The 27055-nt window shown below is 36.5% G+C and overlaps 1 protein-coding gene across 1 annotated transcript; it reads left to right on the top strand.

Annotated features, from left to right (window-relative positions):
• Window positions 1–795: 795 nt before the first annotated feature.
• LOC105443599 (transcription factor RFX4-like) lies at window positions 796–27055 on the top strand. The gene is made up of 8 exons (XM_030993977.1): window positions 796–845; window positions 1462–1585; window positions 2113–2174; window positions 3289–3366; window positions 5846–5984; window positions 12864–13055; window positions 14241–14391; window positions 26955–27055. The coding sequence occupies exons 1-8, from the start codon at window positions 796–798 to the stop codon at window positions 27053–27055; spliced, it is 897 nt and encodes a 298-aa protein (XP_030849837.1).

Genomic DNA, 27055 nt, shown 5'->3' with positions numbered 1-27055 from the left:
TATCAAGAATTCAATTCTTGATATCAAGAATTACCTTTGGTTCACAACGTAAAATTATTTTTATCCTTTAAACATATTTCTTGATATCAAGAAATCAATTCTTGATATCAAGAATTCGAATTCATGATATCAAGAAATATATTTTAATGATAAAACGGCTTGCCATACGCGCGATCGGAAAAACGCCCCCTGTGCAACACTTATTAACCAATTTCATAGTCGTGTCTTCAAATATTTACTCGTCTTTCTCAAGAACATCACTTCCTTACTTTTCCCCCTACAAACAGTCTGGAGATGTTTGACTTACTACTATATACAAACAACCATTATAATTATGGCCCCGGTTTCACAGCACTTTTTATGAATAAAAGATTGCAGTAATTGTTATCAGCCACTGGAATTGCGGCAAATGATTGGCTATGATCAAATTTGTTATAGGTGTAGTGGGTAATCTTCGGTTCGAATTCCGTCGGAGAGGACTTAAAGTCGTTGGTCCCTAATTTTTCACTTACCATCATGTGCTTGCTTTCTTTGCATTAATATAACAACAAAAAAAATCAACAACAAAAAATCATTAGACAATTTAAAAAGGTTAGCTGTTGGTATGGACACACACTCACTCACTCGCATCTATTTACATACGTCGAATCATTATCGACTAGTGCACCAGTTGCTGTCAGTCCTGCCTTTTAATTCCACTGGCAAAAGTTTTTTAGTCGACGGAACTTGGGCTTTGGGGTCTACGGTACACATGGCACCAGTTGAGGACTAGCTTCACATCTGAAGGAATTTTAGATGGAAAATAAAACGTCGAAGAGACAAGCTACTCCAAGGACTATAAAATGGTAAGTATCTAGAATTACAACTGGTGTAGTGGTCTAGTGGTTGAGTCACCTGACTACAGATCACAAGGCACGGGGTTCAAACCCACATGAACGGAGATTTAAAAAAATGAAAATGCAAGCTACACCAAGGAATATACAAGGGTAAGTATATCAGAATTACATCTGGTGTTGTGGTCTAGTGGTTGAGTCTCCGGACTACAAATCACAAGGTATGGGGTTCGAGCTCACATTAAAGGAGATCAAAACGATTAAAAGGCACGCTATATATGCAGCCAGAACTATGAAATTATAGCTACTAAGAATTACAACTGGTGTTGTGGTCTAGTGGTTCAGTCTCCGGACTATAAATCGCAAGGTATGGGGTTCGAATCCACATTAAAGGATAGCAAAACGACGAAAGGGCACGCTACATGTAGTCAGAACTATACAATAAAGTCGGTTCTCGAAATTGGAACGGTATTTGTGGTCTAGATAAGTCTCTGGACTGAACGAGACTTTTTATCATTTTTGTATTACTTTTATTATTGTGTAAATATATTTTTTCTTCTTATTTTTATCAATAATACATAAGATGATAGATTTACCCTGTTCCCTAACCTTGTGTTAACATTAAAAGGTTACATGAAAACTACATGCTATCTGAGGGGGTGTGCATCCCAAGAAGCGCACTCTATGTTCACTATCTGGATTTCTGCTGTCGTTCTGTAATTGTTCCAATCAACGCTGCAAGCTTTGGCAAGGTAAGTTGTTATTTTTTAGCAGATGTTTCTGCATTTATTGATAAATCAAATATTAAACATTCAAATAACAATAATAGTATATAATATAATTGATTTACATAAAGAGTGACAACTTAAATACACACACATAAAAATGCATATATATATATATATATATATATAATTGAAAGCTTGAAAGTATGGAGGTAAGTAAAACAAATGATCAAGATAAATGCAAAGGCCAACTATCATGAGCAAGAAAGCTGAGTCGATAGCAGGCAAATACTTTGAAGACAAATAAGGCATTGGTTTTCATGGGGAATTTGACACTATTTGGGAGTATTGACCATATATAACACATGAATGTTGATGATGATGACAATATTAATTATGACGATAATGTTAATGATGATTATTATTCTTATTAGTATTGGTATTATTACTATTAGTAGGCCTATTACTATTATCATCATCATTACTGTCATTTTCATTGTAAATGTAGTATTACTATTATCATTATTATCATTGCTGATGTTGTTTCTGTGTAGGTAATCAGACAGCAGTTTCCACAAATTACCACCAGACGTCTTGGAACACGGGGACAATCCAAGTAAGAACAATCAAAGAGTTCTCTTCTGAAATATTTCATATCCATTATCGATAATTGATGCCGTGTGATAGTGGTAATAGGGGTACACGAACAAGTTCAATGTACTTACTTCAGCTACTTTTTGGTTCTTTTACATATCGTCGGCTTTATGTTGAACGAACGAATACTACTGTCCACATTCGTGAAGTCAAAATAACGCCGATGATGTATGGGAATGTTTTTGAAAAGGACCACGAAGAGATGTAATTCTAATACGATGAAAGAATGATAGATGGATTTCAATTTAGTTTCGGAATATGCAAAAGTTATAAATACATTTTCCAGGAATTGACCAATCACAGAGCAGAAAGGCATTTATGCATGCGTAATCACTGTCTAACATTCTCTTTCCAAATACATGATGGATTGTTGATTTTTTTAACCGAATCATGCTACATCCACAGTTGAATAGTTGATCTAAAAGGAGTTAAGATTCCTGGATTATTTAAAAATCAGGCAGTAGGTCAATTGGGGGGGGGGGGGGGCACAGTTTCTTTTCAAGACGAAAATACAAATAGGAGCATAAATATTTCCTGAAAAATAGTATATGGATATCACATGATTAGACTCTTACTTGAGATATGGGTAGAAATTGTTATTAATGACTTCACCCAGACATTAAAACAACAGACAGCATTGATGGGTGTTACTACTTGTTTTGATAACGCAGAAAGTGACAGGAGTTTATCGAAAGATTAAGAAAATAACAGATAGAGGAACAGAAGGTTATGAATTCTAACATGGTAATACAATTGATCTTTTTCTTACTCTCTTTCTCTTCTCTCTTCTTTCTTCTTTCTTCTCCTTTTATCTCCCCGTTAGTTCCTCTTCTATCTTTCCCTTTCATCTAATCTTCCAGCTCCTCGCTCCCTCCCTAACCCCTCTCTCAATCTATTCCTCCCTTTTCCCACTTTTGAGTGACACGAATGCCACCTTGTCTATTAAAATATATATATATATATATATATATATATATATATATATATATCAAGAATGTTATTCCAGTTTTTCGTTCAGTGTAGGCCTACTTTATTCGTATTGGTTGACCTTGATTGTATTGTTTTTTAAATTTTAGATACCATTATTATGGAATAGCGGTACGGGAATCCTCTATGTACTACGAATCAACACTGTCTAAGAAGGAGAAGTCTGGGTAAGTCACGCTGGTATTACCTCATAATGATTTTTTTTTTGTATACAGGATTTTGTCGTAAAAAGGGAAAATGTGATTGGAAAGGTGGGGGGGGGGGGGGGCAAACGTTTTAAAGTTCGTGAATTTGGGAAATAAATTCTCATTGTTATTCTTCTTTTCTTTTAAGTTGTTCTCCTTTTTATTTGAAGAGCGATAACTTTCATGTAGAAGGGGTACTATTTTACATTCTCCCAAATGTTAAAATACTTACGTAGCTCTTTTTTGCGAATATTTTGTATATGTATTTGTATGTATACACGAACTTTTGTTAAAGTTTAAAACTTCTAATAGAAATTTTATTTTATCGAGGCTAACGTGAGTAAAGATAAGCTATTGGCGAATTATTTTTTAATATCATCATTGGATGAAGGTCTATTGAGGTCTTTCGTTCAAAATCAGATTTCACAAAGAAGTTAAGGCTCGTTCAGATATGGAGAGATAAACCGTCGTAAAAAAGCAATCCCGATTTATTTAAACTTATTAATGACAAAACTGCGTAAAAAAAGAACTTGTGCGTTTCTAATGAGCTTTTTAATCGTTATAAGATACAGACATGTAAAGCGTATTATACTTTACGTCATCATAACAAAACTGCCACGGTTTTGCCGCTTCACAACTGAACGGGCCTAAAAAAAAAATTATTCTGCGTCTTTTTCTCTGTTAAGTTTTTAGACCGGTGGGTTGTATTAGACGTGAAAAGGACAATAGAATTCACATGTTTCTATCGTAACCGTGGAGACGATATAGGCTTTAATACTTGACCTGCCATTGTCTGCATTCCGGGGTTTGTTCCCACCGTCACCCGGGAAACGACGACAAAAGACGATATCAAATATTTTTCTTGTCAATGCAAACAGACCATGTCGTCATGGAGGGCTCTCCAAATATTGGATGATTTTAGAAAACGCGATTAAATATGATTGCTTTCTTTTGATGAAGTAGTTCAATATTTGCTTCTCGCATCGAAACACGAGGAAGATGAGATACTAGAATGATAGACCCTTCTTAATATTGTAATAAAAGGATGTACTGATCTGTGCTAATTTCGCAAAAATTGGTATGCCAAAGAACACCTTTTCTATATCAAGAAAATGATCACTGTGAAAGGAAATTGCTCTTTGAACGGGCCTTGATAAAGTAGTTCAATATTAGTTTGCGTCTCTCTTTGAAACACGTGGAAGATGAGACAATAGAATGATAGTCCCTTCTTACATACTGTGATAAAATGATGCACTGATCTGTGCTTATGTCAAAGAACAACTTTTCTATATCAAGAAAATGATCACTATTAAAGGAAATCACTCTTTGAATGGGCCTTGATGAAGTAGTTCAATATTTGCGTCTCTCATCATAACACAAGAAAGATCTGATACTAGACCCTTCTCATTTATAGTTATTGTGATAAATGATGAAATACTGATCTGTGCAGATAAGGGGAATGTCAAAAGAACACCTTTTTTACATCAAGAAAATGATGACTATGAAAAAAGACCACTCTTTGAATGGGCCTTGATGAAGTAGTCCACTATTTGGGTCTCTCTTTGAAACACGATAAAGATGAAATACTAGAATGATAGACCCTTATTTCATATTGTGATAAAATGATGCACTGATCTGTGCAGTTTTCGCAAAAGGGGGAATGTCAAAGAACACCTTTTCTATATCAAGAAAATGATAACGAAACAAATTCCACTCGTTGATAAAGTCCTTCATGATTTGTTTCATAATAAAATAAGTCTATGTTTTTTCTTCACATTCTGTAATTTTGTAAGCGCTTTGGTCGTTTTTGTTTTAGCGCTCCCAAATAATCGATATCATTATTATTATTATTAATGTAATCATTATTAGAGAAAAAAATCAACAGTTATGGTGTAGTCACTTCAAATGGCAGATAAGTGACAGCAACTTCAAAACGTTATCAAATGTTTACTGTTGCTACAATGTAGATGCAACTCAATAACGTTTGCACTATCAATCGTCAGCTATAAAAAAAAAAATACCTGACCTTATTTTAAAGAGAATGTTGAGCTCTATTAAAGACTAAACATAATTTAAAATCTTTCTCATTATTTTTTTGCAAGTTAGAGTGGAAGAATGATATTGTCAAATGTTATCCTGTGAAATAAAAGGATTTCTCTTGAATTTCCATGTATGCCTGATGGTTTAATAAACCATAAATTAGGGCATTACACACACAAAAATATTGTTTTATCGACTACATAATTTCTATTTATTGATTTCCAAGCATACTTTGTTCATGTTTTATTGTAAATCAGCATCTGAGGAACTAACACTTCAACAAGCTCTGCTTCAAATTAGTTCCTCTTTTTTCGTGCTATTTCCATTATATTTATCGTTTCATTGCATATTTGTTGTGATATAATTATTCTTGTATTATGTTTTGCATGAGAAATAAAATCATTTGAATTGAACTGAACAGCCCCGTACAGGAACCAATAAAGAAGGAAACAAACCGAAACACAATGGTGTATTCGCATAGGACGAAGCTGGGCTGTCTCCTGCCGGAGTTCCCCGAGGCAGAAGGACTGAGCTTCCCATTAGACGTCAGCAAAGATTTAGTAAGAAAAATTCAATTTTGAATAGAATCGCGAGTTCTGAAGATGAACAAAGAATTAATAATAAGACCCTGGCGGAAGTGGAAAATGGAATAGATGATTTATATATCAATTAAGGGAAGCTTATTTTAGCTCGTTTAGTGTCTGTCAGAGGAGTAAAGCTTTGAAAATCAAAAGTTGTCGACTTAAAGCTCTTTATCAACTTATATCAACTTGATGATATGTGGAGAACATAGGCGAGCCGATCGTGATAAAAAAAATGATATGGCCTATACAATAGCTTTTGTAACACGGGTTTGTAACGTTCTTGACATTTTACTTGTTATAAGGTGATATATGAAAAACCATAGTTACCATGATTCTTTTATAAGGGCGAGTCCTCCCCTTCCCTGTCCCTTCCCTTATTTCTTTCTCTCTCTCTCTCTCTTTCTCTATTTCTTTTTCTTTCCCTCCCCTCTCTCTCTCTCTCTTTCCATTCCCCCTCTCTCTAACTTTCTCTCTTTTACTCTCCCTCTCTCTCTCTTTCTCTCTTTCTTCCCCTCCTCTCTCTCTCTCTAACTTTCTCTCGTTTACTCTCACTCACTCTCTTTCTCTCTCTCTCTCTCTCTCTCTTTCTTTCCCTCCCCTATATTCTATCTTTCTCTGTGTAATTGGGTATTTACAGACGTGTATCAATCAGATATGATTATTTACGTCTGGGGACCGACCTTTAAAGGAAACCAAAACCTTCATACTAAGTTACTTTTATTGTAAAGTTTAAGATTTTTGAAAAATATCAGTGAAAATTTGAACAAAATCGGGCAAGGAATAAGGAAGTAAGAGGTTGGTTGGTTCTTCGTTTAGATGGCGCTCTTCAATCTCAAAGATTATTTGCGCCAGTCAAGCAAGCTGCAATATTAAAATTGCATAAAATGCACATAAAAGGCGAGATGGGAGTTAGTTGCAATTGTTCATGGAAAAACCGCAAATACTTCATTTTATATATTATTACAGGATCGATATAAGTTAAGGGGATCCCTGATAGCTTTAAAAGCTATCTAAAACGATTAGTATCGTATATGTAACCCAATAATTCACGAGTAAAAATTGGGTTAGACATCAATAATTGTTTCAGATTGGGGTTGTTCAATTTAATCCTTTCTTTTAAGAGACGTCTATCTTTGTCGTATTTTGTACAATAGAAAATAAAATGTTTAATTGTTTCATCTTCTTGACAAACTTCACAAAGACCAGTATCGTGTTGGTTAATTTGAAAAAGGTAATAATTTTAAACTACAGTTACCTACTCTTAGTTGTTGTATCAAGCATTCTTCTCTGCGAGATAGGCCTTGTCTATGTATGGGCTTTGAAACGTCGCTATGCAAAGCATATAAAAATCTACCGTGTTCTGCATTGTCCCATTCTGCTTGCCATAATTTGTTATAATGGATCAAACGAGAGGCTGCCAATTCACTTCTTGTATTTGGTATAACTATGTCTATACACCTTTTCATGGCTCCTTTTTTGGCAGCCCGATCTACGATCTCATTGCCCCTAATATCGCAATGTGACGGAATCCATTCAAAAGCAACACAAACATCCTTAAACTGCAAAATATTAATTATGGATAAAATTTCATTTACAATAGCACATCTAATAAAGTATGAATCGATCATTTGTAAAGCTGACAAAGCGTCGCTAAAAATTACCACCGAAGAGGATTCAATAAATGTATTAATCCACTCTAGTGCCATTAGTATGGCCACTAGTTCTGCTCTCATAATACAGACATGGGATAATCTAAAAAAATTCACCACATTATAATGAGACACATAAAATGCGGCTCCTGTCTTCCCATCCTCGAGTTTAGAACTATCTGTATATATATGTAAAAACCCATTCCATGAATTTCCAATGCTATCTAGAACAATCGATTTTATTTCAAATGGAGGCATTTCCTTTTTTTGCACTTTGCCATGGTGTTCGAAAGAAACTTGTGGTCGTGCTAACCGCCATTCTGGGATTTTCGGCAATAAGTTGGTTTGCCCTTCCACCACTACTTCGTCTCTAAAGGATCGCAGTTTAAAAGGTCCTTCTCCTATCTTCCATTCTAAGTTATTTAAATCATAGTCATCACCCAATACTTCTTTTGTTGGGTGGTTTAAAGTACTAGACAGTAAATAAACTCGAAAGTTATCATTTAACAACCTTCTACGATATCTCAGAGGCAGCTCCCCGGTCAAAACTTGTAAAGCCTCCAAGGACACATTGTGTATTGTGCCTGTAATAATTTTTAAGGCTCTGTATTGGATAGAGTCAAGTTTTTTTGTTAAAGATATACAAGCAGAATCATACATTTCACTCCCATAGTCCAAAATGGATAGGATAAGTCCTTTATAAATCATCATCAAAATCTCATACTTACTTCCCCAGGGGGTGCCGGAGACACAACGTAGCAAGTTTATTCTTTTCTTATATTTATCAATGATAGAATCTATATGGACAGACCAAGTTAAATTGGAGTCAAACCTCACACCAAGGAACTTATACTGCTCGCATATAGGCAGATTATGTCCTTTTATTTGTAGAAGAATATCTTTCTTTTGTTTGTTGGTAAAGACTAATACTGCAGATTTGGTAGGGGAAACGTTTAACTTCCACGTCCAACACCATATCTCAAGCTCATGCAGGGCCTCTTGTAATTTCCTGCGAGCCAGCTCTAAATCCTTATTTGAACACCAGATTGCAATGTCATCAGCATAGCAAGATAATTTAACATCACTTACATTTATCTTGAGATCATTTAACATTAAAGTAAATAATAAAGGACTTAATGAACTTCCTTGCGGGATTCCATTTTCTAACGTGTAGTGGCGAGACATATAGTTATTTATCCTCACATTAGAAATCCTACTCAATAGAAATGCTTTTATAAAAAGTAACATTTTTCCACCAATGCCTAAGATAGATAATTTTCTTAGTAGACCTGTTTTCCATAGCGAATCATATGCTTTTTCTAAATCAAGAAAGACCGCTACGGTATATTTTTTACTTTTCAAGGATATATGTATGTCCGTCTCCAATCTCACTAAGTGATCTTTGACATTCCTATATTTGCGGAAGCCAGATTGAATAGGATTTAATAGTCTGTTTTTTTCCAGAAACCACGTCAGGCGATTTTTTATCATTTTTTCCATAATTTTAGAGAATGTTGATATCAACGAAATCGGCCTATAAGAGGTCACTTGAGTCGGATCTTTTCCGGATTTCAAGATTGGTATTTGAATAACCTCATACCACTGATGTGGAAAAAGTGAGATTTTCCAAATGTCATTATACAAGTTTAATAAATACACGAGTGCCTTGTTCGGCAAATTCTTAATCATAATTAAATAAATATCATCCTTACCGGATGAGGAGTTTTTCATCTCCTTTAAAACATTCCCCATTTCACTCATGTTAAAGTCATCATTGATACAATCATCATCATTTGTTGAAGAATTATTGTACAAGATATTTTCGTTTTCATTTTTAGTTACGGAAAGTGATTCATCAACCGATTTAAAATAGGTTGCCATTGCATTTGCTTTTTCCTCAGATTCTTTCAAGATATTTCCGTCTACAAATAGATTGTGAAAGATGTGCTTGTTCATTGTACTGTCCCGCATTCTTTTAACCTGTTCCCAGACTTTCCCAATGTCTGTAAATCTATTCATTCTACGGCAGTACTCTAACCAATAATCATATTGAGCTCTCCTGATTACCTTCTGAGCGACAGCTTTCTTCTTTAAGTATTTCTTAACATCATTTAGATCATAATACCTTCTTAACCTGTTTTTAAGACGATTTCTCTCTTGCACCGCCTTCTTGCAGGCATTGTTCCACCAGGGATTTACTTTTCTTCTCTTGGCAATCTGCACACGCGGAATGAACTTGTTCGACGTTTCCTTGATCACCTTAACAATCACATTGTATCTGCCTTGAATGTTTAGTTCTGCACCAAGATTTTCATATCCTTCTTTTCTCAATGCCTCTTCAATTTCTTCTCTATACTCTTCCCAATTAACCTTTCTAAAAGACCATCTCTGTCCCATATTCTCACCCCCTGGTCTATTGTACACATGTTTAAAATTTAAGCAAACCAGATTATGATCACTGCCAAAATTATTGGATAGTACTTTCCACTCTGTATTACGTGCTAATTCTTTCGATACTAAGGACAAATCCAGATTTGAGTATGTACCATAATATGGGTCTAACCTTGTAGGAGATCCATCATTTAATAAAACCAAATCATTATTTTCTATAAAAGACTCCACAGTTCTACCGTTTGTGTCTAATTTGTTGCTCCCCCATAGAGGATTGTGACTATTAAAGTCGCCTAGAATCAAATACTTCCCCGGCACATTTCTTATCATGTTATTTAGATCTATCAGTTCAATCTTTTTACATGGATTATAATAGTTGAAGATTGAGATAACTCCGTTTTTACAAAAAATATCAACTTTTTGGTATTCTGCGTTCCTGGGTGTATCCATCGCCTGAAAAGTGATGTCGTTTTTTAAATACATCACCAAACCACCTCTTCTGCCGTCCGGCCTGTTTTTACAAACACAAACGTAATTGGGTATAGACAAAACATTAAAATCGTTAAACCAAGTTTCTTGGATGCACATTATATCTGGGTGAATACCTAACAAATTGTTATCAATAAGGGAAGATAAAAAGTTTGCGCCATGCGCCGTCAAGCCTTGTGCGTTCCATTGTACAATCAATAGGTCTGATATGGACTTATTAGTTATATGAGGCGACTTTTTACCATTTCCATGGTAATGTCTACCTTCAAAATTTCTTTGCCTGCTCTATTAACTACCGCTTCCAAGAAATTATCATCATTACTGGACTGAGGCAACTGTCGTACCACAAACAGAATAAACATAATCAAATCAATAGATGTCATATTTACTGGAGTTTGGGTTGCAGTTTCCTTCTTTGTTTTTCGTACTGGAATTGGGATCTGGGAATGAGATCTGGGTATTGCCCTGTCCCTTTCTTCCTGTCCCTTTCTTTCTCGTACTGTGTGTGGGGTATGGGCCTGAGGGTTCTGATTGGCTCTCTGAGGATTCGGATTGGCTCTCTGAGGGTTATTTGGCCTTGATTCTGTGTTATGTTTTTTGGCAGGTTTGTTTAGATTTGCACTACCCATGTCTTTCTGATTATCCATGTCAGTAACGGCATTTTCATGTATCTGTGCACGATGGGCCTTGGCCGCTTGGGCATAAGTGAGGTTTTCCTGTAATTTTATTTTTTGAATTTGCTTCGCCTCTGCATAAAATTTACAACCTTGGTAAGCTGCAGAGTGGTTTTCACCACATCTGAGGCATTTAGGGTTCTCCTTATTAGGGCAATCTTCGAACTCATGTTCTCCCCCGCATCTAACACATCGGATATTGCCTTTACAAGTTTGCCTAATGTGTCCGAATAACTGACATTTATGGCATCGCGGCACAGGAGGGATAGTCATCCACTTGCTTTACCTCGTACAGAAAATGTATGGACTCGGGTAAGTTTTTACCCTTGAAAGTGAGGAGAACGGAAGGGGTTGCTACCATTTCTCCTTTGATCTTCTTCATAAATCTTTTAGCGTTCACTACATTCTGTTCTTTCAAAACTTCCTCTATTTCCTCGTTACTGATTTGGGGATCAATCTTGTGAATAACTCCTTAAGTGGTTGATTGGCTCCCATCGTATCGTGTAACTTTCACATTAATGCCCGCCAACTGGGTTAATTCCAACAGTTTGGGTATTTGGTTTTCGCTCTCACATCTCACAATCAACATGTTTCTTTCTTTTACCATATCTTTTACTCTGCCTACAAGATCATGAATTTGTTTTACAACCTTCACGGGGTTGGCTCTGCACACATTCTTATTCTCCAATCCAACAATAACTACTTTACCCTCAGAATGAGTTGGTGTCGAGCGGGAGAATTTGGGTATTTTGTTATTCTTTTCATGTAACACTCCATCACTATTGCTTCTAACCCTTGGCCTCTTTTTCGATTTTTTGCGTACTGCCGTTTTCCATGAACAATCTGCAATGTCACTATCTTCCGGGACCGTAGTACCGTCAGAAGATATACCTTCACCTAAATCATGTACATCGTCCCGGTATTTCTCAGCAACGGCCGTCATATAATTCTCTTCCCCCGAAGATAAAGAGGAGAGAGAAATCGACGCCATTCAATTTTCAAACGCGCATAATTAAGATTAGTAGGATAAGTGAAAATTCTTACCTTTCAAGGCTGTGTTATTTAAGTTGTTAATCTTACGTGAATGGAGGGATGAGCTTTTTGAAGAGCTTTTTGAAATGACTAGTCACTAGAGGGCGGTATTCAATTTGATGACATCATCTGTGGACAACTCTCCATGCCTTTTGTACATCAAATGTCATGTTTTTCCTTCTTTCCTGTGATTGAGATAATGTACTCCCCCGAAAGCAAGATATAGAATGCAAAATGATATTCTACTTCACATGTTATGAAGTCGGATCAAGAACACAAATAAATATGAAGAAAACAAAAAAATTGTGAAATTTTATGTACAAAAGGCATGGAGAGTTGTTCACAGATGATGTCATCAAATTGAATACCGCCCTCTAGTGACTAGTAATTTCAAAAAGCTCTTACTTCCTTATTCCTTGCCCGATTTTGTTCAAATTTTCACTGATTTTATTCAAATCTTTTAAAATTTACAATAAAAGTAATTTAGTGTGAAGGTTTTGGTTTCCTTTAACGTCACCATCCGAAAGACAATCTCGTTTACTCTCACTCTCTCCCCTTCTCTCTCCCTTTATCTTTCTCTCGGTTACTCTCACTCTTTCCCTCTCATCAATGTCATTCAGGTAGCGACATTCTTAGTCATGTATCGCACACACTGCCAGCGGATCTTAGATACGGTTATCCGGGCAAACTTCGATGAAGTTCAACACTATTTGCTTCATTTCTGGCACGGAATGCCTGCACATGTTCAACCGATACTCGGTTCGGATCGAGTTGCTCGGTTAATTGGAATATGCGATTCTCTTCTTTACAAGGTAAAAGCACATGTTTTGTTTTATTCATCTAACATTCAGATTCCCCCCTTTGACTGTTTTGCTAATATAGAAAATATTATTTCGTCTCTTTTTGCTTTCTTTGAAAGAATCGTTGAGATGAGATCCGGTTAACCGCTGTATTTTTTTAACTTTCAAAATGGAAGGCAACTGCGTGCAACATAGGTCTTAGGCATATTGATTTACGCATTTATTTCGTTGCGGTTTACCGCGCCAAATCTGAACGAACCCTTTAAAGGTACTATGTCCCGTTTGCAGCCCCTCCCCCCCCCCAAAAAAAAAGAGAAAATTTTAAATCCAACGGCAATTGAAAAACAATACTACTTTAGAACCTTCCTCAAAACGAAAGGGCTTGAAAATGGCTTTAAGTGGGAAATAACAACCATCATTTGTCAAATCGACTTAAGTGATTGCAATCACCCAAGTAATAATCTGATTTTCAGACCCTTTTACCGAATGGTCGTACGTTTTGTGCAGCGCAAAAATGCAATCTGTTTAAAGATAAACTTGAGTTCTGGTAAAAAAAGAAAATGAATTCTCACAGAATCTAACGAAACTTACACTGAATGTTCAAGATTACAAATAAATGTCATGTGCCAAACAATTTTGGAAGAAAATGTATACTGGCTGAGTAATGAGCATAGAAAGATAAGGAAATCAGGGTAATACTATAGCCCCGACACCAAGTGTGTTGTCCCATATACATCTTTCTGTGTAAGTGATTGCTACTTTACCAAGACTCTGCCAAATATATGATGATTTTGATGACTCCAGAACCTTGCATTACACACCCATTACTTACATGCTATATGATCAACTTTTCTGATCCATTCCACACCTTTTCTTTCACAATGCAATCGTATTACCAGAACTCAAGTTTATCTGTAATTTTGGCCATTAGTTTACAAGTAGTGGGTTATTGATGTAGACAAATGCTAATGTACCTTTACAGCTCATTTTATGTATGTTATCTAGAAGATGATCGGGTGTCCTTGCATACTTTGAATACTAGGACACTGCTAATGTTCAATTCACAGATAGTCGACATACATGAGATATTCATAATTCCTGCAAAGTCCTACATAATTTGATTTGGGCTGCCAAAGAGACATAATATCTTTAAGTTAACTAATTTTATTTTCATGGTGTTTTTCATGGTGTTTACAGGCAGTATCCACAGTGTTAATGCCTGGTCTACTACAACCACTGCCGGAGAGCCTCGGCCATGTGATACGATGGTTTTCAAAAGAACTCCAGACTTGGCTGAAGAGGGCGCTGCATGGGTTACCGACCTGCCTCCAAGTCGCTAAACTAGAAGGTAAACAAATCATTTTACTTTTTAGTTAGAAATAATTAGGGCAGCGTTTTACAAAACAGCCCAGTGGAACACGTACATTAAATCTTATTTATTTGTTATCAGCACTTGACTTGAAATCCAAAGGTCGTGGGTTCGATCCCCGACACGGCACTAATGTCCTTTGGCAAGCCATTCATCTCATACACAGGAGAGAAATGGGGGCCTGGTAGGATGACGAAAGCCTTTGTGATAGGCATTGCCATATGCCCTTACGGTGACCATATGGTAGGAATACTCCGCAGGGAGTGGAGATGGTGCACATAGTGCGTGAATGAATCAAATGACCGGGGTAATAATATCTGCAAAGCGCTTAGAGACGGCATTTCACATTAAGCGCTCTATAAATCCAGATTATTATTTGTTTGTTTCTTTCTCTATGTATAGCGTCATAAGTCGGAGAAACTGAATTTCGTGAATTACCATTTATTAATGTGTGCACAGGTCCCCCTGCAGCGAAACATTGGCCCACCAGAAGATTAATTCAGCTCGCCTTCAAATGCATGGTATTTTTATTAGACCATCTATGTTATAACAATTGCTTTGTGAAGAATACACGATTGTTTATGCGTAGGCCTAATGCATCAAGGTATGATATTAATTTTGTTTATCTAAAAAATCTTTAGAGTCGGATGTTTAACTTGTAAAACATGTAGCTTTAGAGATATAAAAAAAAAATCATGCAAAAAGTAAAAATGCCAATTTACAATAGCAATGAATGTGTATAGAATCAAGAAATTGGAATACAAAGTAGGAAAGGAACTGTATTCTACTTTAATTTGAGTTTATTGATTCACGTGTTCACATTTTACAATAGTTACCAGTACACAAAACGAATTATCTAAAACAGACATGAATTCTTATGGCAAAGACTAGAACAGAAAGTGAGTACGGCATATATACAATCTATTTGCATGCGGAATATTGAAAAGACTGAACAAAAAGAAAAAGTTAAAGAGAAGGTTGAGTTCTGGGAAGAGGTGAAAAAAAATTTGTGAGCGTAATCATTCTTATTATGCCAGTGTGGAAGAACATCAGATAAGACATGTTCCCTGAAAAGCATGGTTCTTCAAATGCCTTCATATTCTAAATATGTCATGTTCATCGTAAAACTCGGGGGTAGGATTTTTACGCCACGTGTTCGTGTAGTCCCATATACATCTTTCTGTGTACAGTGTTTGTAACTTTAATAATCCTTGACCAAATTTCTTATCATTTTGATGATTCCAGAACCTTGCAATACACACAAATTCTTATATGCTAGATGATCAACCTTTTCTGGTCGATTTCACACCGTTTCTTTTAAAATGCAATCGCATGACCAGAACTCAACTTCATCTTTAAAAGGGGATGGGCGTACGGTGAAAGCTATACGCTTGTGAGTTATTATATGCCCCTAATGACTAATTTTGTAACAGTCTTTGAAGATAGTGGGAACGAACAACTACGATTACAGTAAATTGTGTAATATAGATATCACTTGTGAACGTGCTTCTTTAATTTAATTTACACTGTCGCTCATAAAGGTGGAATTTTTTTTTTAATCCCAATTTATGGAATTATTTTAAAAATTATTTAAAAATAATAGATCTAGATAATAGTATACATTCTCAGATTTTTTTAAACAATAATTTCCCAATGTGTGCTTTGCGTGACTGCTAAAGCATATGTATGCTACTATGCTTATCAACTAGGGGACCTATGTCCTTAAGTCACAAATGACAGTAATGAGGATTAATGCCCCACAAAAGGGCAATAATATAGCACATCGCCACGGTTTTGATCCCGGGGCCTCACAGTTACGAGGCCATTGCTTTGTCACTGAACCATGACTGTACGCAGCGGGGGCTAGGGTAGGGGGCAGTTTCCATAAAATGCAATAAATTTTCAATAATTTATTGCATTTTACCTCGGTTCCCAACATAAAAAAATCTTCTGTGTGCCCATGCCTTGAGCCATAATGCATGGCCGTCCAGAGGATTTTTTTATGTTGGGGACTGGGGTAAAATGCAATAAATCATTGAAAGTGTATTGCATTTTCTGTTTTTTTTTTAATTTATGGAAACTGCCCCCTACCCTAGCCCCCGCTGCGTACAGTCATGGTTCAGTGACAAAACAATGGCCTCGTAACTGTGAAGCCCCAGGATCAAAACCGTGTCGATGTGCTATATTAGTGCCCTTTTGTGGGGCATTAATCCTCATTACTGTCATTTATGACTTGAGGGCGTAAGTCCCCTAGTTAATAAGCAAAGTAGTATACACATGCTTTATTAGTCCCGCAAAACACACATTAGCAAATTACTATTCAATAAAATCTGAGAATGTATACTATTATCTAGATCTATTATTTTTAAATAATTTTTTTAATAATTCCATAAATTGGGGTAAAACTAAAATATTCCACCTTAATGAGCGACAGTGTAGTTTAAAGGGATAGTTGAGTTCTGTTTTCGGATCGCAAATGCCTTCAAAGTGCATGGTTATTGCTCTTTCTTATCTATGACATTTCTAGTGCCCTTTTAGGACCTCAAATTGCTATGAAGGTAATTTTAGACCCCAAACTGTGAAATTTAGCCAATACGATCATACCAATTCAGCTCCACTTTCAAAAAAATACGGTGACCGTTAATTAATTAATTAATAATAACAATACATGGGCCGGCCGACTGTGCGTAATATAACCAACACGAAAAGTCCAAAAAGCTGACATTGGCATTGGGTGAAATACAACGTAAAAGGCGCTATTTTGTTATTTTCAACGTCTTTCAACGGCTGGTTCAAATTATCTAATATTTGTGGTGGTACACAAGTATTAGAAATCATTATATTTATGTATATTTCAGCCGTCTCTGAACCGATTTTGATCAAACAAAGATGATTTTGTCATTTAAATTATATGTTCTTGAAATTTGACAGTCAGTTTTTCATTATCTCACAAAACAGATATTTTTTCGTAGCGCCCTCTGCAACAGAACTCAACTATCCCTTTAAGTTATCCTGCTGATATGAATTATGCAAGGTGCAGATTGTTTCAATTTATTAACAATCATTGTTATCAAAAACAAAGGAAGTAATAGTATTTTACAATTGTATAGATCCTAGAAAAGAAGATCAAAAAGTAGAAAATAAGAAAAGCCCAGGTCATGTTTTATTATTTACAATGCAGGGCTAATACATCATATTATTCATGATGGAATACGTGACACGCAATGTCGAAAGATATTAACGAACACGTTTACCATGACGTCTGTTAGGGGTCGTGGATCAATGCTATTGTGGCTCTAAACAGACGATGTACATAATTGCGAAATTGATATAGGCCTACATATTTTAGAAACAATATATGTGACTAATGTGTAAGAAACTTCATAAAGAAAACAAGCAAGTTTTATCTGAACTCTACTTTATATTAAAGTATGAAATAATCTGGAATAATTGGTATTATCAGTTTGGTTAGAACAATATTCTTTGAATTTACGTGAACCTATGCAGAGTGAATATCAAAACAAAAGATGACAACATCACTTTAAAATGCCTTCTGATATTGCGAATGAAATCACACCGGACAATGTCTATAAAGTTTATTAACTTACATTGAAATGAATATGATTTTTTTAAAGCTATTGATATAAAAATAATACCAGGTAAATTTTCTCTATTTTAAATTACAACGACTGATACTCAAATTCATGATAACAATTTTTATAGAACAAAAAATGAAAGTAAGACAGGGCTCAATGGAAATACATATTAATCACAGAAATGGCTTCCACAATTTCAACTGAATTTAAATGTCTAGAAAGAATTCATGGTTTTAAATTAGCATTACTTGAAAGAACTACCTATGGATTAGATTTGAAAAATAGTACTAGATTACACTAAAACTTCGGGGGGGGGGGGGGGGAGTAGGTCAATTAAAAAAATTCATCGAAAACCTTAAAGATATTTAGTTATCTCTTACTCAAAATTTGCTAAGGAACACAAAGTTGTAAGAGAATATTATGGGAACACTTTAAATGAAATTTGCTTTTTCACCAATAAGTAGTGCAGACGAAATTGGAAATGACAATTTTTTTAAATATCAAAATATTTTAATCAATGAATGAGAAATATTAGTAAAAAAGACCAGGGGGTGTTTCACAAAGATCATAAGTTCAACTTATCTCTAAGTTGGACTTAACAATTATGGAAAGCCGTTAGCATCCTTGAAAATATTTTGTAAAAGTTATTTTAAAAGGCATAACATGTTGATTCAAATCATTCATATTTTCTATTATCATGCGAGATTTCATGTTCTTGATGAAAAGTCTAAAATACTTGAATTTTTTGCTTGTAATATATTTAATTATAAGGCTACAAATCGCTCTCCATAATATTTAAGTCCAACTTAAAGTTAAGTTCGACTTAAAATTTTTGGTTTTCAATAATCGGACGATATGAGGAAAAGGTTTTATCCGTAAGCGTTCTTTTCTGCTTTTGGTTACCACTATTTAGTCATCATCGTTACAGAGATATATTTATTTACATAGTTTATTCGAATGAAAATATAATTGAATATCAGATCACTTGCACTCACAGAAAATGATCGCAAAAAAACTCGAGAAGCCACCTAAAGCGGAACTTTAATGAACTATTTCTCAGGCTTATTGTAGTAATGTTCGGATTACAATATAGGTCATAGTCATGGTCGATCATTCCAATAGGATGTGGGCAAGGCTGTTGAAATTGCCTTCAGTTGTATTTTCGAAAGTCTCGAAGAAAAACAAAATAGATAAACTTAGTATTTTCTCCTAACCTGGGAAACAGCAATATGGTGAGATTAAGTTTCACTGCGTGGTTGATGTATTTTCAATTTTTACTACCACCGTCATTACCGTCAACAACATCAACGTAAACAACATCATCGTCATCGTCACCAACATCATAAACACCATCATCACTAAGTCTTGAAAGTCTTGAAGAAAAAAAAGACAAACAGTAATTTCTCGTAGCCTGGCACACAACAAATATATGTGAGATTAGGTTGTTGACTTTTCCCCATTTTACTACCACCACCATCACCAAAATCATCGACACCATACCATAATCACTACTTCCGTTATGAGAAACCTTGCAATTTATAGAAGCCTGAGGCACACAATTGGGGTGAGAGAAAGGTCCAGTATGTGTTTGCTGTATTGCAATTCCGGACACCACCACCACCATCACCATGATCATCATCACCACCGCTATCCCCATCATCTAATTAATCACCATCAAAATCCTCAACACCATCATCGCTACTTCAATTATCAGAAATCTTCCAATTTCTAGTAGTCTGGGATACACAAATGAGGGGGGGGGGGGGGGGAGTCTGGTATGTGGTTGCTGTATTGCTCTTTCGACCACAACCACCATCTTAACAACAATCTCCACCACCGTCATCATCATCATCATCACCATCACCACCACCATCATCAACACCAATATCTCCACCACCACCACCGTCCTTCTCATCATCAACATCATCATCACCACCAACATCAACATCACCACTGAAATCACCATCACCACCATCATTATCACCATCAAAATCCTCAACACCATCATCACTACTTCCATCGTCAGAAATCTTGCAATATCTAGTAGGATGGGAAACAAAACTGAGGAGAGAAAAAAAGGTCCAGTATGTGGTTGCTATAATTTTCGACCACCACCATCTCAACAACCATCTCCACCACCATCATCATCATCATTATCACCACCACTATCACTACAATCATCTCCATCACCACCACTATCATCACTACAATCATCTCCATCATCATCATCATCATCACCACCACCATCATCAACACCAACATCTCCACCACCCTCCTCATCACCAACATCATCACCACCATCAACACCATCACCGAAATCACCATCACCAACACCATTATCAACACCAACATCATCAACACCATCATCGGTACTTCAATGATCAGAAATATTGGCATGTCTAAAAGTCTGGGGCACAAGACTGAGGTGAGAAAAGGGTCGAGTATGTGGATGCTGTAATGCTCTTTTGACTACCACCACCACTACCACCACTACCACTATCACCAACATCACCACCATCACTGAAATCACAATCACCACCACCATCATCAACACCAATATATCCACCACCACCATCCTCCTCATCATCAACATCATCACCACCACCAACATCAACATATATCATAACTGAAATCACCATCAAAATCCTCAACACCATCATCGCTACTTCAATTATCAGAAATCTTCCAATTTCTAGTAGTCTGGTAAGCAAAACTAAGTGGAGAAAAAGAGTCCAGTATGTGGTTGCTGTATTGCTCTTTTGACCACAACCACCTTAACAAAAATCTCCACCACCACCATCACCAACAGCAACATCTCCACCACCATCCTTCTCATCACCAACATCATCACCACTACCACCATCAACACCATCACTGAAATCACCATCACCACCACCATTATCAACACAAACATCATCAACACCATCATCACTACTTCCATGATCAGAAATATTGGCTGTCTAGAAGTCTGGGGCACAAAACTGAGGTGAGAAAAAGGTCCAGTATGTGGATGATGTATTCCTCTGTTGACCACCACCACCACCATCAACATCACCACCACCATCATCATCACCACCACCACCATCACCATCGATATTCTCATCACCATCTCCACCACCATCTTCATCACTACTTCTATAGCCGTAACCATTAGGTGCGTTGGAGATTCCGAAGTACATAATTCTGCTTTGATTCGCACTGGGCCAGTCGACTGATATGGATCTTGGGGGTTGTCCGTCAGCCTGAAACGTGATTTCTTCTGAGTCATGACGTAGGTCACGCAGAGTGATGACGACAGATAAGGGTTCTCCCATGCTGATGATATCACTATCCCAAGTGAGTACACGTTCTCTTCCGCGTCCGTGTAGGGTGTCATTCGCGTAGAAATGTAAACTGACCATGCGACTTTGGCCTGCGTCGATAACTGAAAAATTATCCATTATCAAAGGTAACACAAATTATACCGACCTGCTGTGCAACAGTGTTCTTCAATATTACTAGAAGATTTCTGGCTAAATACATCACCGACTTACTTGATGGTCGTATGCCCACAATTATACAATTTTCCACACAACTGTGCCAGGGGTGTCATTTTTGACAGACATGGCGCATTATAAATGTTCACTATTATTATTATTATTATTAACCCCAGTCTCGGTTAACTCATATCCTGCCATAATGCTGCATGCACGCTACCGTTATAATAGTGCCCCAGCGCGCTATCGATTGGCTGCTTTATTCACGTGAGCGAGCTACCACTTCGCTGCTTCATGCATGTTTGCTCGCATTCGTAATTGCAGTGTTTGTTCATGCCCATTGTACTGCGCTGAGTGCTTCCCACGCGCTATAGATAGCATCATCAGATTATCAGACTATTTCAAAATAAACTTGGCACTGGGGGATTGGTGGCTTGACACAATGGGGATTAGCCCTGTGGCTCCGGGCTGAATTCATTATGGCACGATAAGAGTTAAATATGCGATTTATTTACAATTTCCTTACCGAATACACGACAGCGGTATGCGATCCTGGGGGCTCGGTGTACGAATGGCCTACTGCAGGCAATTAGACTCGCAACACCGGTTGTTTGGATTGTGAAATTCAGTTTTAGGTTTCCAGACCGGTGAGACGGGTAAAACATGATAGTATGCGGATCTTCGGTGTCGTTCGTCGGAGTGGTGAATTTCAAAGGGGGAGCATCTGGAGAGCATAATAATGATAATTATAAATATCAATAATTTAAGAGCGCTTAAAGCCCCTCTACACTAGTCTGGCATGGAGGGATTAGACCTCCCTACAAGGTCACTGGCAAGTGGTTATTTCATCAAATCAGCTCTCAATAAACATAAGGAAAAAAGCATCGCGGGGGATCAACGGGTACCGCTTATTAGGCATTGTTGGCTATATAGAGGGCGAAAGTAGCTATAAGTAGTGCAGTGGGGCTTTAAAGCAAAAGAGTACCATAGCGCTTACAAAATCAAAGAATGTGAATAGAAACATATAAATTACATATACTCATTAAATAGGTAAATTAAATTACAGTACTGTGGGAAGAAGTATGAGTTAACTCATTGTCTACTTGAACCGTGTGATTCCCGTATTAAACCCACAGGGAATATTAATATTCAGTTGTCAACGGGGTTAAGAGATCGTTAGAAAGTGGAACGACAGGTTAATTCTCTGATCGAAAATGGAATACTGTCCCATATTTTTATAAGCAGCCACTGCAAAACGTTTCTCGGTAAATGAGAGTCTGGATTTGAGAATTATTAGTTTATATTTGTCGATAGCTGAGTTAAAGGGATAGTTGAGTTGTGCTGCATAAAATAATTTTTTGTGAGATAATGAAAAACTGAGTGTCAAATTTGAAAGAACATAATACTTATATGACAAAATCATCTTTGATTGATCAAAATCGGTTCAGAGACAGCTGAAATATAACGATTTCTAATACTTGCGTACCACCACAAATATTTCACATTTTGAACAATTTGAAAAAACCGTTGAAAAAACGAAATAACGCCTTTTACGTCGTATTTCAGCAATGCCGATGTTGGCATTTTCGTGTTGCTTATATTACCCAAAATTAGCCGGCTCATGTATTGTTATTTTTTATTAAATAATTAATTAACGGTCACCGTGTTTTTTTAAAGTGGAGCTGAATTGGTATGGTCGTTTTGGCTAAATTCCACACACTTTGGGGTCTAAAATTACCTTCATAGCAATTCTAGGTTCTAAATGGGCACTAAAATGTCATAGATAAGAATAAGAACTTTGAAATGCACTTTAAAATTTGAAGGCATGTGCGGTCTGAAAACAGAACTCAACTATCCCTTTAAGGTGACGAGTTAGTGTAAATATATATGTATATTTGTGGGTTGAGTTAAGATATTTAGGTGCCATAAGATGCATAAAGCAAAGAAAGAATGTCCTCACAAGATGGCCAAGACTGCCAAATTAATCTGTTGACTACCGAGTTATGTCATTCTCATAGGAGCAGTTGGGAATGGGTTAATTCAATTCCAATTCCCTTTTCTATCTCGTCAAAAAAATCTTGTTCGGATTCAGTAATGCATTCTTGTGATGTTTGGTAATAGGGACTTTTAGATTCTGCACGACGAGAACGTGGACTGCCCTTTTAAGGCAATGTGACGTCACTGTCAGCGCCTTAAAAGGACGTCACATTGCCTTAAAAGGGCAGTCCACGTTCTCGTTGTGCAGAATCTAAAAGTCCATATTGTTGAAGGGTAATGGACATGCAAGGCTATTAGAATTGTCTTTGGTTGTTTTTCGAATAGCTTTGCGATCGCGTGTGTCATACATCGTGACTTCTTTATCATTGTTTATCTCGACAAAAAATAGTGTTCAGGGTATGATGAATTCACAGATTAAGATATCGTGTTTTTTTTTTCGTTATTAGGCCGATTTATTCACATGCTATATTTATATTTTATTTTACAAAACATAATTACGATATTAAACGAATATAGAATAAGTGAAATACTTGGTAAGTATACCGAAATGCATTGTTTGTGATGAAAGTTAAAAGTTCAGCCGACGAATAACGGTAATTCATATCATATCAATGTTTGACAATTTACCTATAGCACTACTAGTGTACACATTTTTGCAAGCCGGCATGTTTGGGGGAAATCTCGTAGTTGAAAAAATAATCGTATAACATTCACGTATTTTGAAAGCATAACATATTGCACGCGGTAAGCATTACATTACTCAGTCCTAGAGTCATGTTTCTAAAAAAATAACCACAAGCATAATGTTAGGGTTAGGCTTATGGTTAGAGATAGGGTTAAGGATAGTTTCGCGCGTAATAAGCCAGTTCATAGATACAATCTGCGCATGGGCAGATAAAGGTCATTTGTACCAAAAAGGTAAAACCCACAGAGATGAATACTGGATATGCGCTCATGAAAGTTATGTAACATTAGTCATTTATGCACCAACGGTACATTCTATGACACGCAGATGGAAGCATTCTTTACAAAAGGTATTCATGAAGCACATCTAGGACTTTGGCAGTTATTATTCTAATATGCTCAAAGTGGAACTTCTCCATGTGTAAAAGATCTGTGGATATTTGGGGTCATTTGTACCATGTGCTATCTCTAAACTCCCTTATAATAAACGAGATCAAATTTATATCTGATTATTCTTACCTTCAATCTCTCCATAAAGTTCGAATATAACCGTTTGAAACTTTTCGGTATCCGGTGCCAAAATCCTTATGAACCTTGTCGTAATAGGATTTCTTATAACGTTGTATTGTCCTGCAACAAAAATCTAAAAAGAAGATCGAGAAAGAATGATAATTAAAATAAAGCTATCATCTCGTCGTTGCCATTTCCTATTCTCGTTATAAGTCGTCGGTCACACTACTAAATGAATTTACTTTTTACGCGGTATTTCTTCTTTTTCTTCTTCTATTATATTTTAGAAATAACAAAGATTTTGTGCAAAATGACAGTTAAGGCTGCTTTTGCAAACTGATTGCAGACAAAATCCGTACCGAAAATTGCGCAAACTATCGTAGAAAAGGACACCTACCCCTGGACATCCACCCCCGGATAACCACCCCCAGTCAACTACCTACTAGGACAACTACCCCTAGACAACTGCCCCTAGGATAGTTGTCCGGGGGTAGTTGTCCTAGAGGATGGTTGTCGTAGGCTATATAGGGGGTAGTTGTCTGGGGTATTTGCACCCCCCCCCCTTGAGCGCCAGGGGAGGGGCCCAACCCCCCAAAAAGGTAAAAATCACGTGTTTTTACATGATTTTTTTTTCTCAAGGGTGAGGGGGGGGGGGGCCGGGCTCCCCGACCCCCTCTCCCTGGATCCGCCACTGGTTCAGAGGGTAGGTGTCATAGAACGCAACGAGCCAGGCGTTATTATTAAAACCCCAAAAATAATGTTATGCTTAACAGGATGGCCAATAAAAAGCGGACTAGAATAATTTCAATAATGCGGGACGAATTCCAATTACACCTATAAGTCACGAGGAGTCGTTTAGAAAAGCAATGATACCGAATTCGCTCTCATTAGTTGAGCATTTAATTATTTGTCAAGACGAATTCCTGTGAAACGATGTTCAAGACATCGAATGTCAATGCCCGTTGCAAAGATGATATTCCACACACACTTTTCTTTATTCATGCGTTTTGTAATGAGGCCGCCATCCTTGTCAAGCTTTGCTTATGGTTGCGGTCTCCTGCACTTTTCCAACAGAATAGTTTGGATAATACTTTAAATTTATGATTATATGTTATGGAAATATTAAGTTTCGTTATTATATGTACATATATTATGTAAAAAACATGACGATATTATTGTTTGTTTATGTTGTATTATACCTTACATTTATATGTTCTTCGTTATTCAGTTATATTTTATATGAAAAAATGCAGAAATAAAATAAAATAAAATAAAATCTGTTAAACACAGACATGAACTGTTATGATATAAAAACGCTGTTTCACTTATACTGGACAAAAGTGAACTTTTAACTCGTGCTACAAAATGCTCCCTAAAGCAAAAATTAGCTGTACCAGATTTAATAAAAAGTATTATTTTATTATGTTAATTTTTTAACTTCCGCTTTAACCAGTGGATTTAATCCCGCATTGTTGGAGGTACACTGTATGATAGTCCGATTGTATTGGGTCACCCCGTTACAACGGCATTAAACACTAAGGCAAACCGCCAACAACAACATCGAAAACATGTTTGAAGTACGTAATATGGCCCGACACTTTGAGACAAAATGTGATATAATACACCGTATTATAATACAAACATCAAACAAAACAAATGTTGCTCTAAAAACAGTAGGGCTAAAAGGAACCAAGTATATATATATTGTCACGAAATTGGTTTCATTTCGTAGATAGTTATTTCGGCGTAGATGGCGTAATTCAAGTTAAATATACGACGCTATATAGTCACGTGTCAATTTCAAGAATGTTTGATCGTGCATGTTTTTGACAGTTTTAGTGTAATTACTTTTCTACCATTAATAATTACTTGTTCTCTTTTGTTTAGTTTTATAAATAAAAACTAGTGCTTTCATTTGATATATGATTTGTTTCAATCTGATATTGGAAAGTGAAGTTATATCAATGTTTATGTAATTATTGGAAACCTAACGAGAATAATAAATGTATAAGAAATGTGTATATAAATCAAGTGTCTCACGTGTCAGTGAGCTTCCTGTCATAGTCTACACAATTGCCGTCGCCCACTGGGCACACTTACATTGTAAGGCAATCAGATTATGTTTGGATATTTGCCCAATAAAGTATTGCGTGCAACGAAATGATTGAGATGATCGTTTGCATGTCTTTCCATGGGGAAACCTAAAGTTGAAGTCTGATTTTAGGTGACGACCATGGTAAGAATCTAGGTTGTGTTTGTTGGGTCTTTTACGTTCTAGTATTAGACAATACCAGGGACTACTGTGTAGCAGAGCCAGTGGCATGGTCGAGTAAGCTGACTGTACGAAGTCAGACGGTCTGGTTGTTTGGAGGTGCATGA

Source organism: Strongylocentrotus purpuratus, unplaced genomic scaffold (assembly GCF_000002235.5).
Source record: "Strongylocentrotus purpuratus isolate Spur 01 unplaced genomic scaffold, Spur_5.0 spur5_scaffold_20, whole genome shotgun sequence".
In the NCBI taxonomy this organism is placed as follows: domain Eukaryota; kingdom Metazoa; phylum Echinodermata; class Echinoidea; order Camarodonta; family Strongylocentrotidae; genus Strongylocentrotus; species Strongylocentrotus purpuratus.
The sequence above is the reverse complement of the archived record's forward strand: the minus strand, read 5'-3'. Positions and strand labels throughout refer to the sequence as shown.

Bases quoted from the DNA above. Each gene is read 5' to 3' on its own strand.
- LOC105443599 (XM_030993977.1), top strand. From the start codon at position 796: ATGGAAAATAAAACGTCGAAGAGACAAGCTACTCCAAGGACTATAAAA. The intron at 2,175-3,288 runs GTAAGAACAATC...TTTAAATTTTAG, and splicing joins GGAACACGGGGACAATCCAA to ATACCATTATTATGGAATAG. The intron at 13,056-14,240 runs GTAAAAGCACAT...TGGTGTTTACAG, and splicing joins GCGATTCTCTTCTTTACAAG to GCAGTATCCACAGTGTTAAT.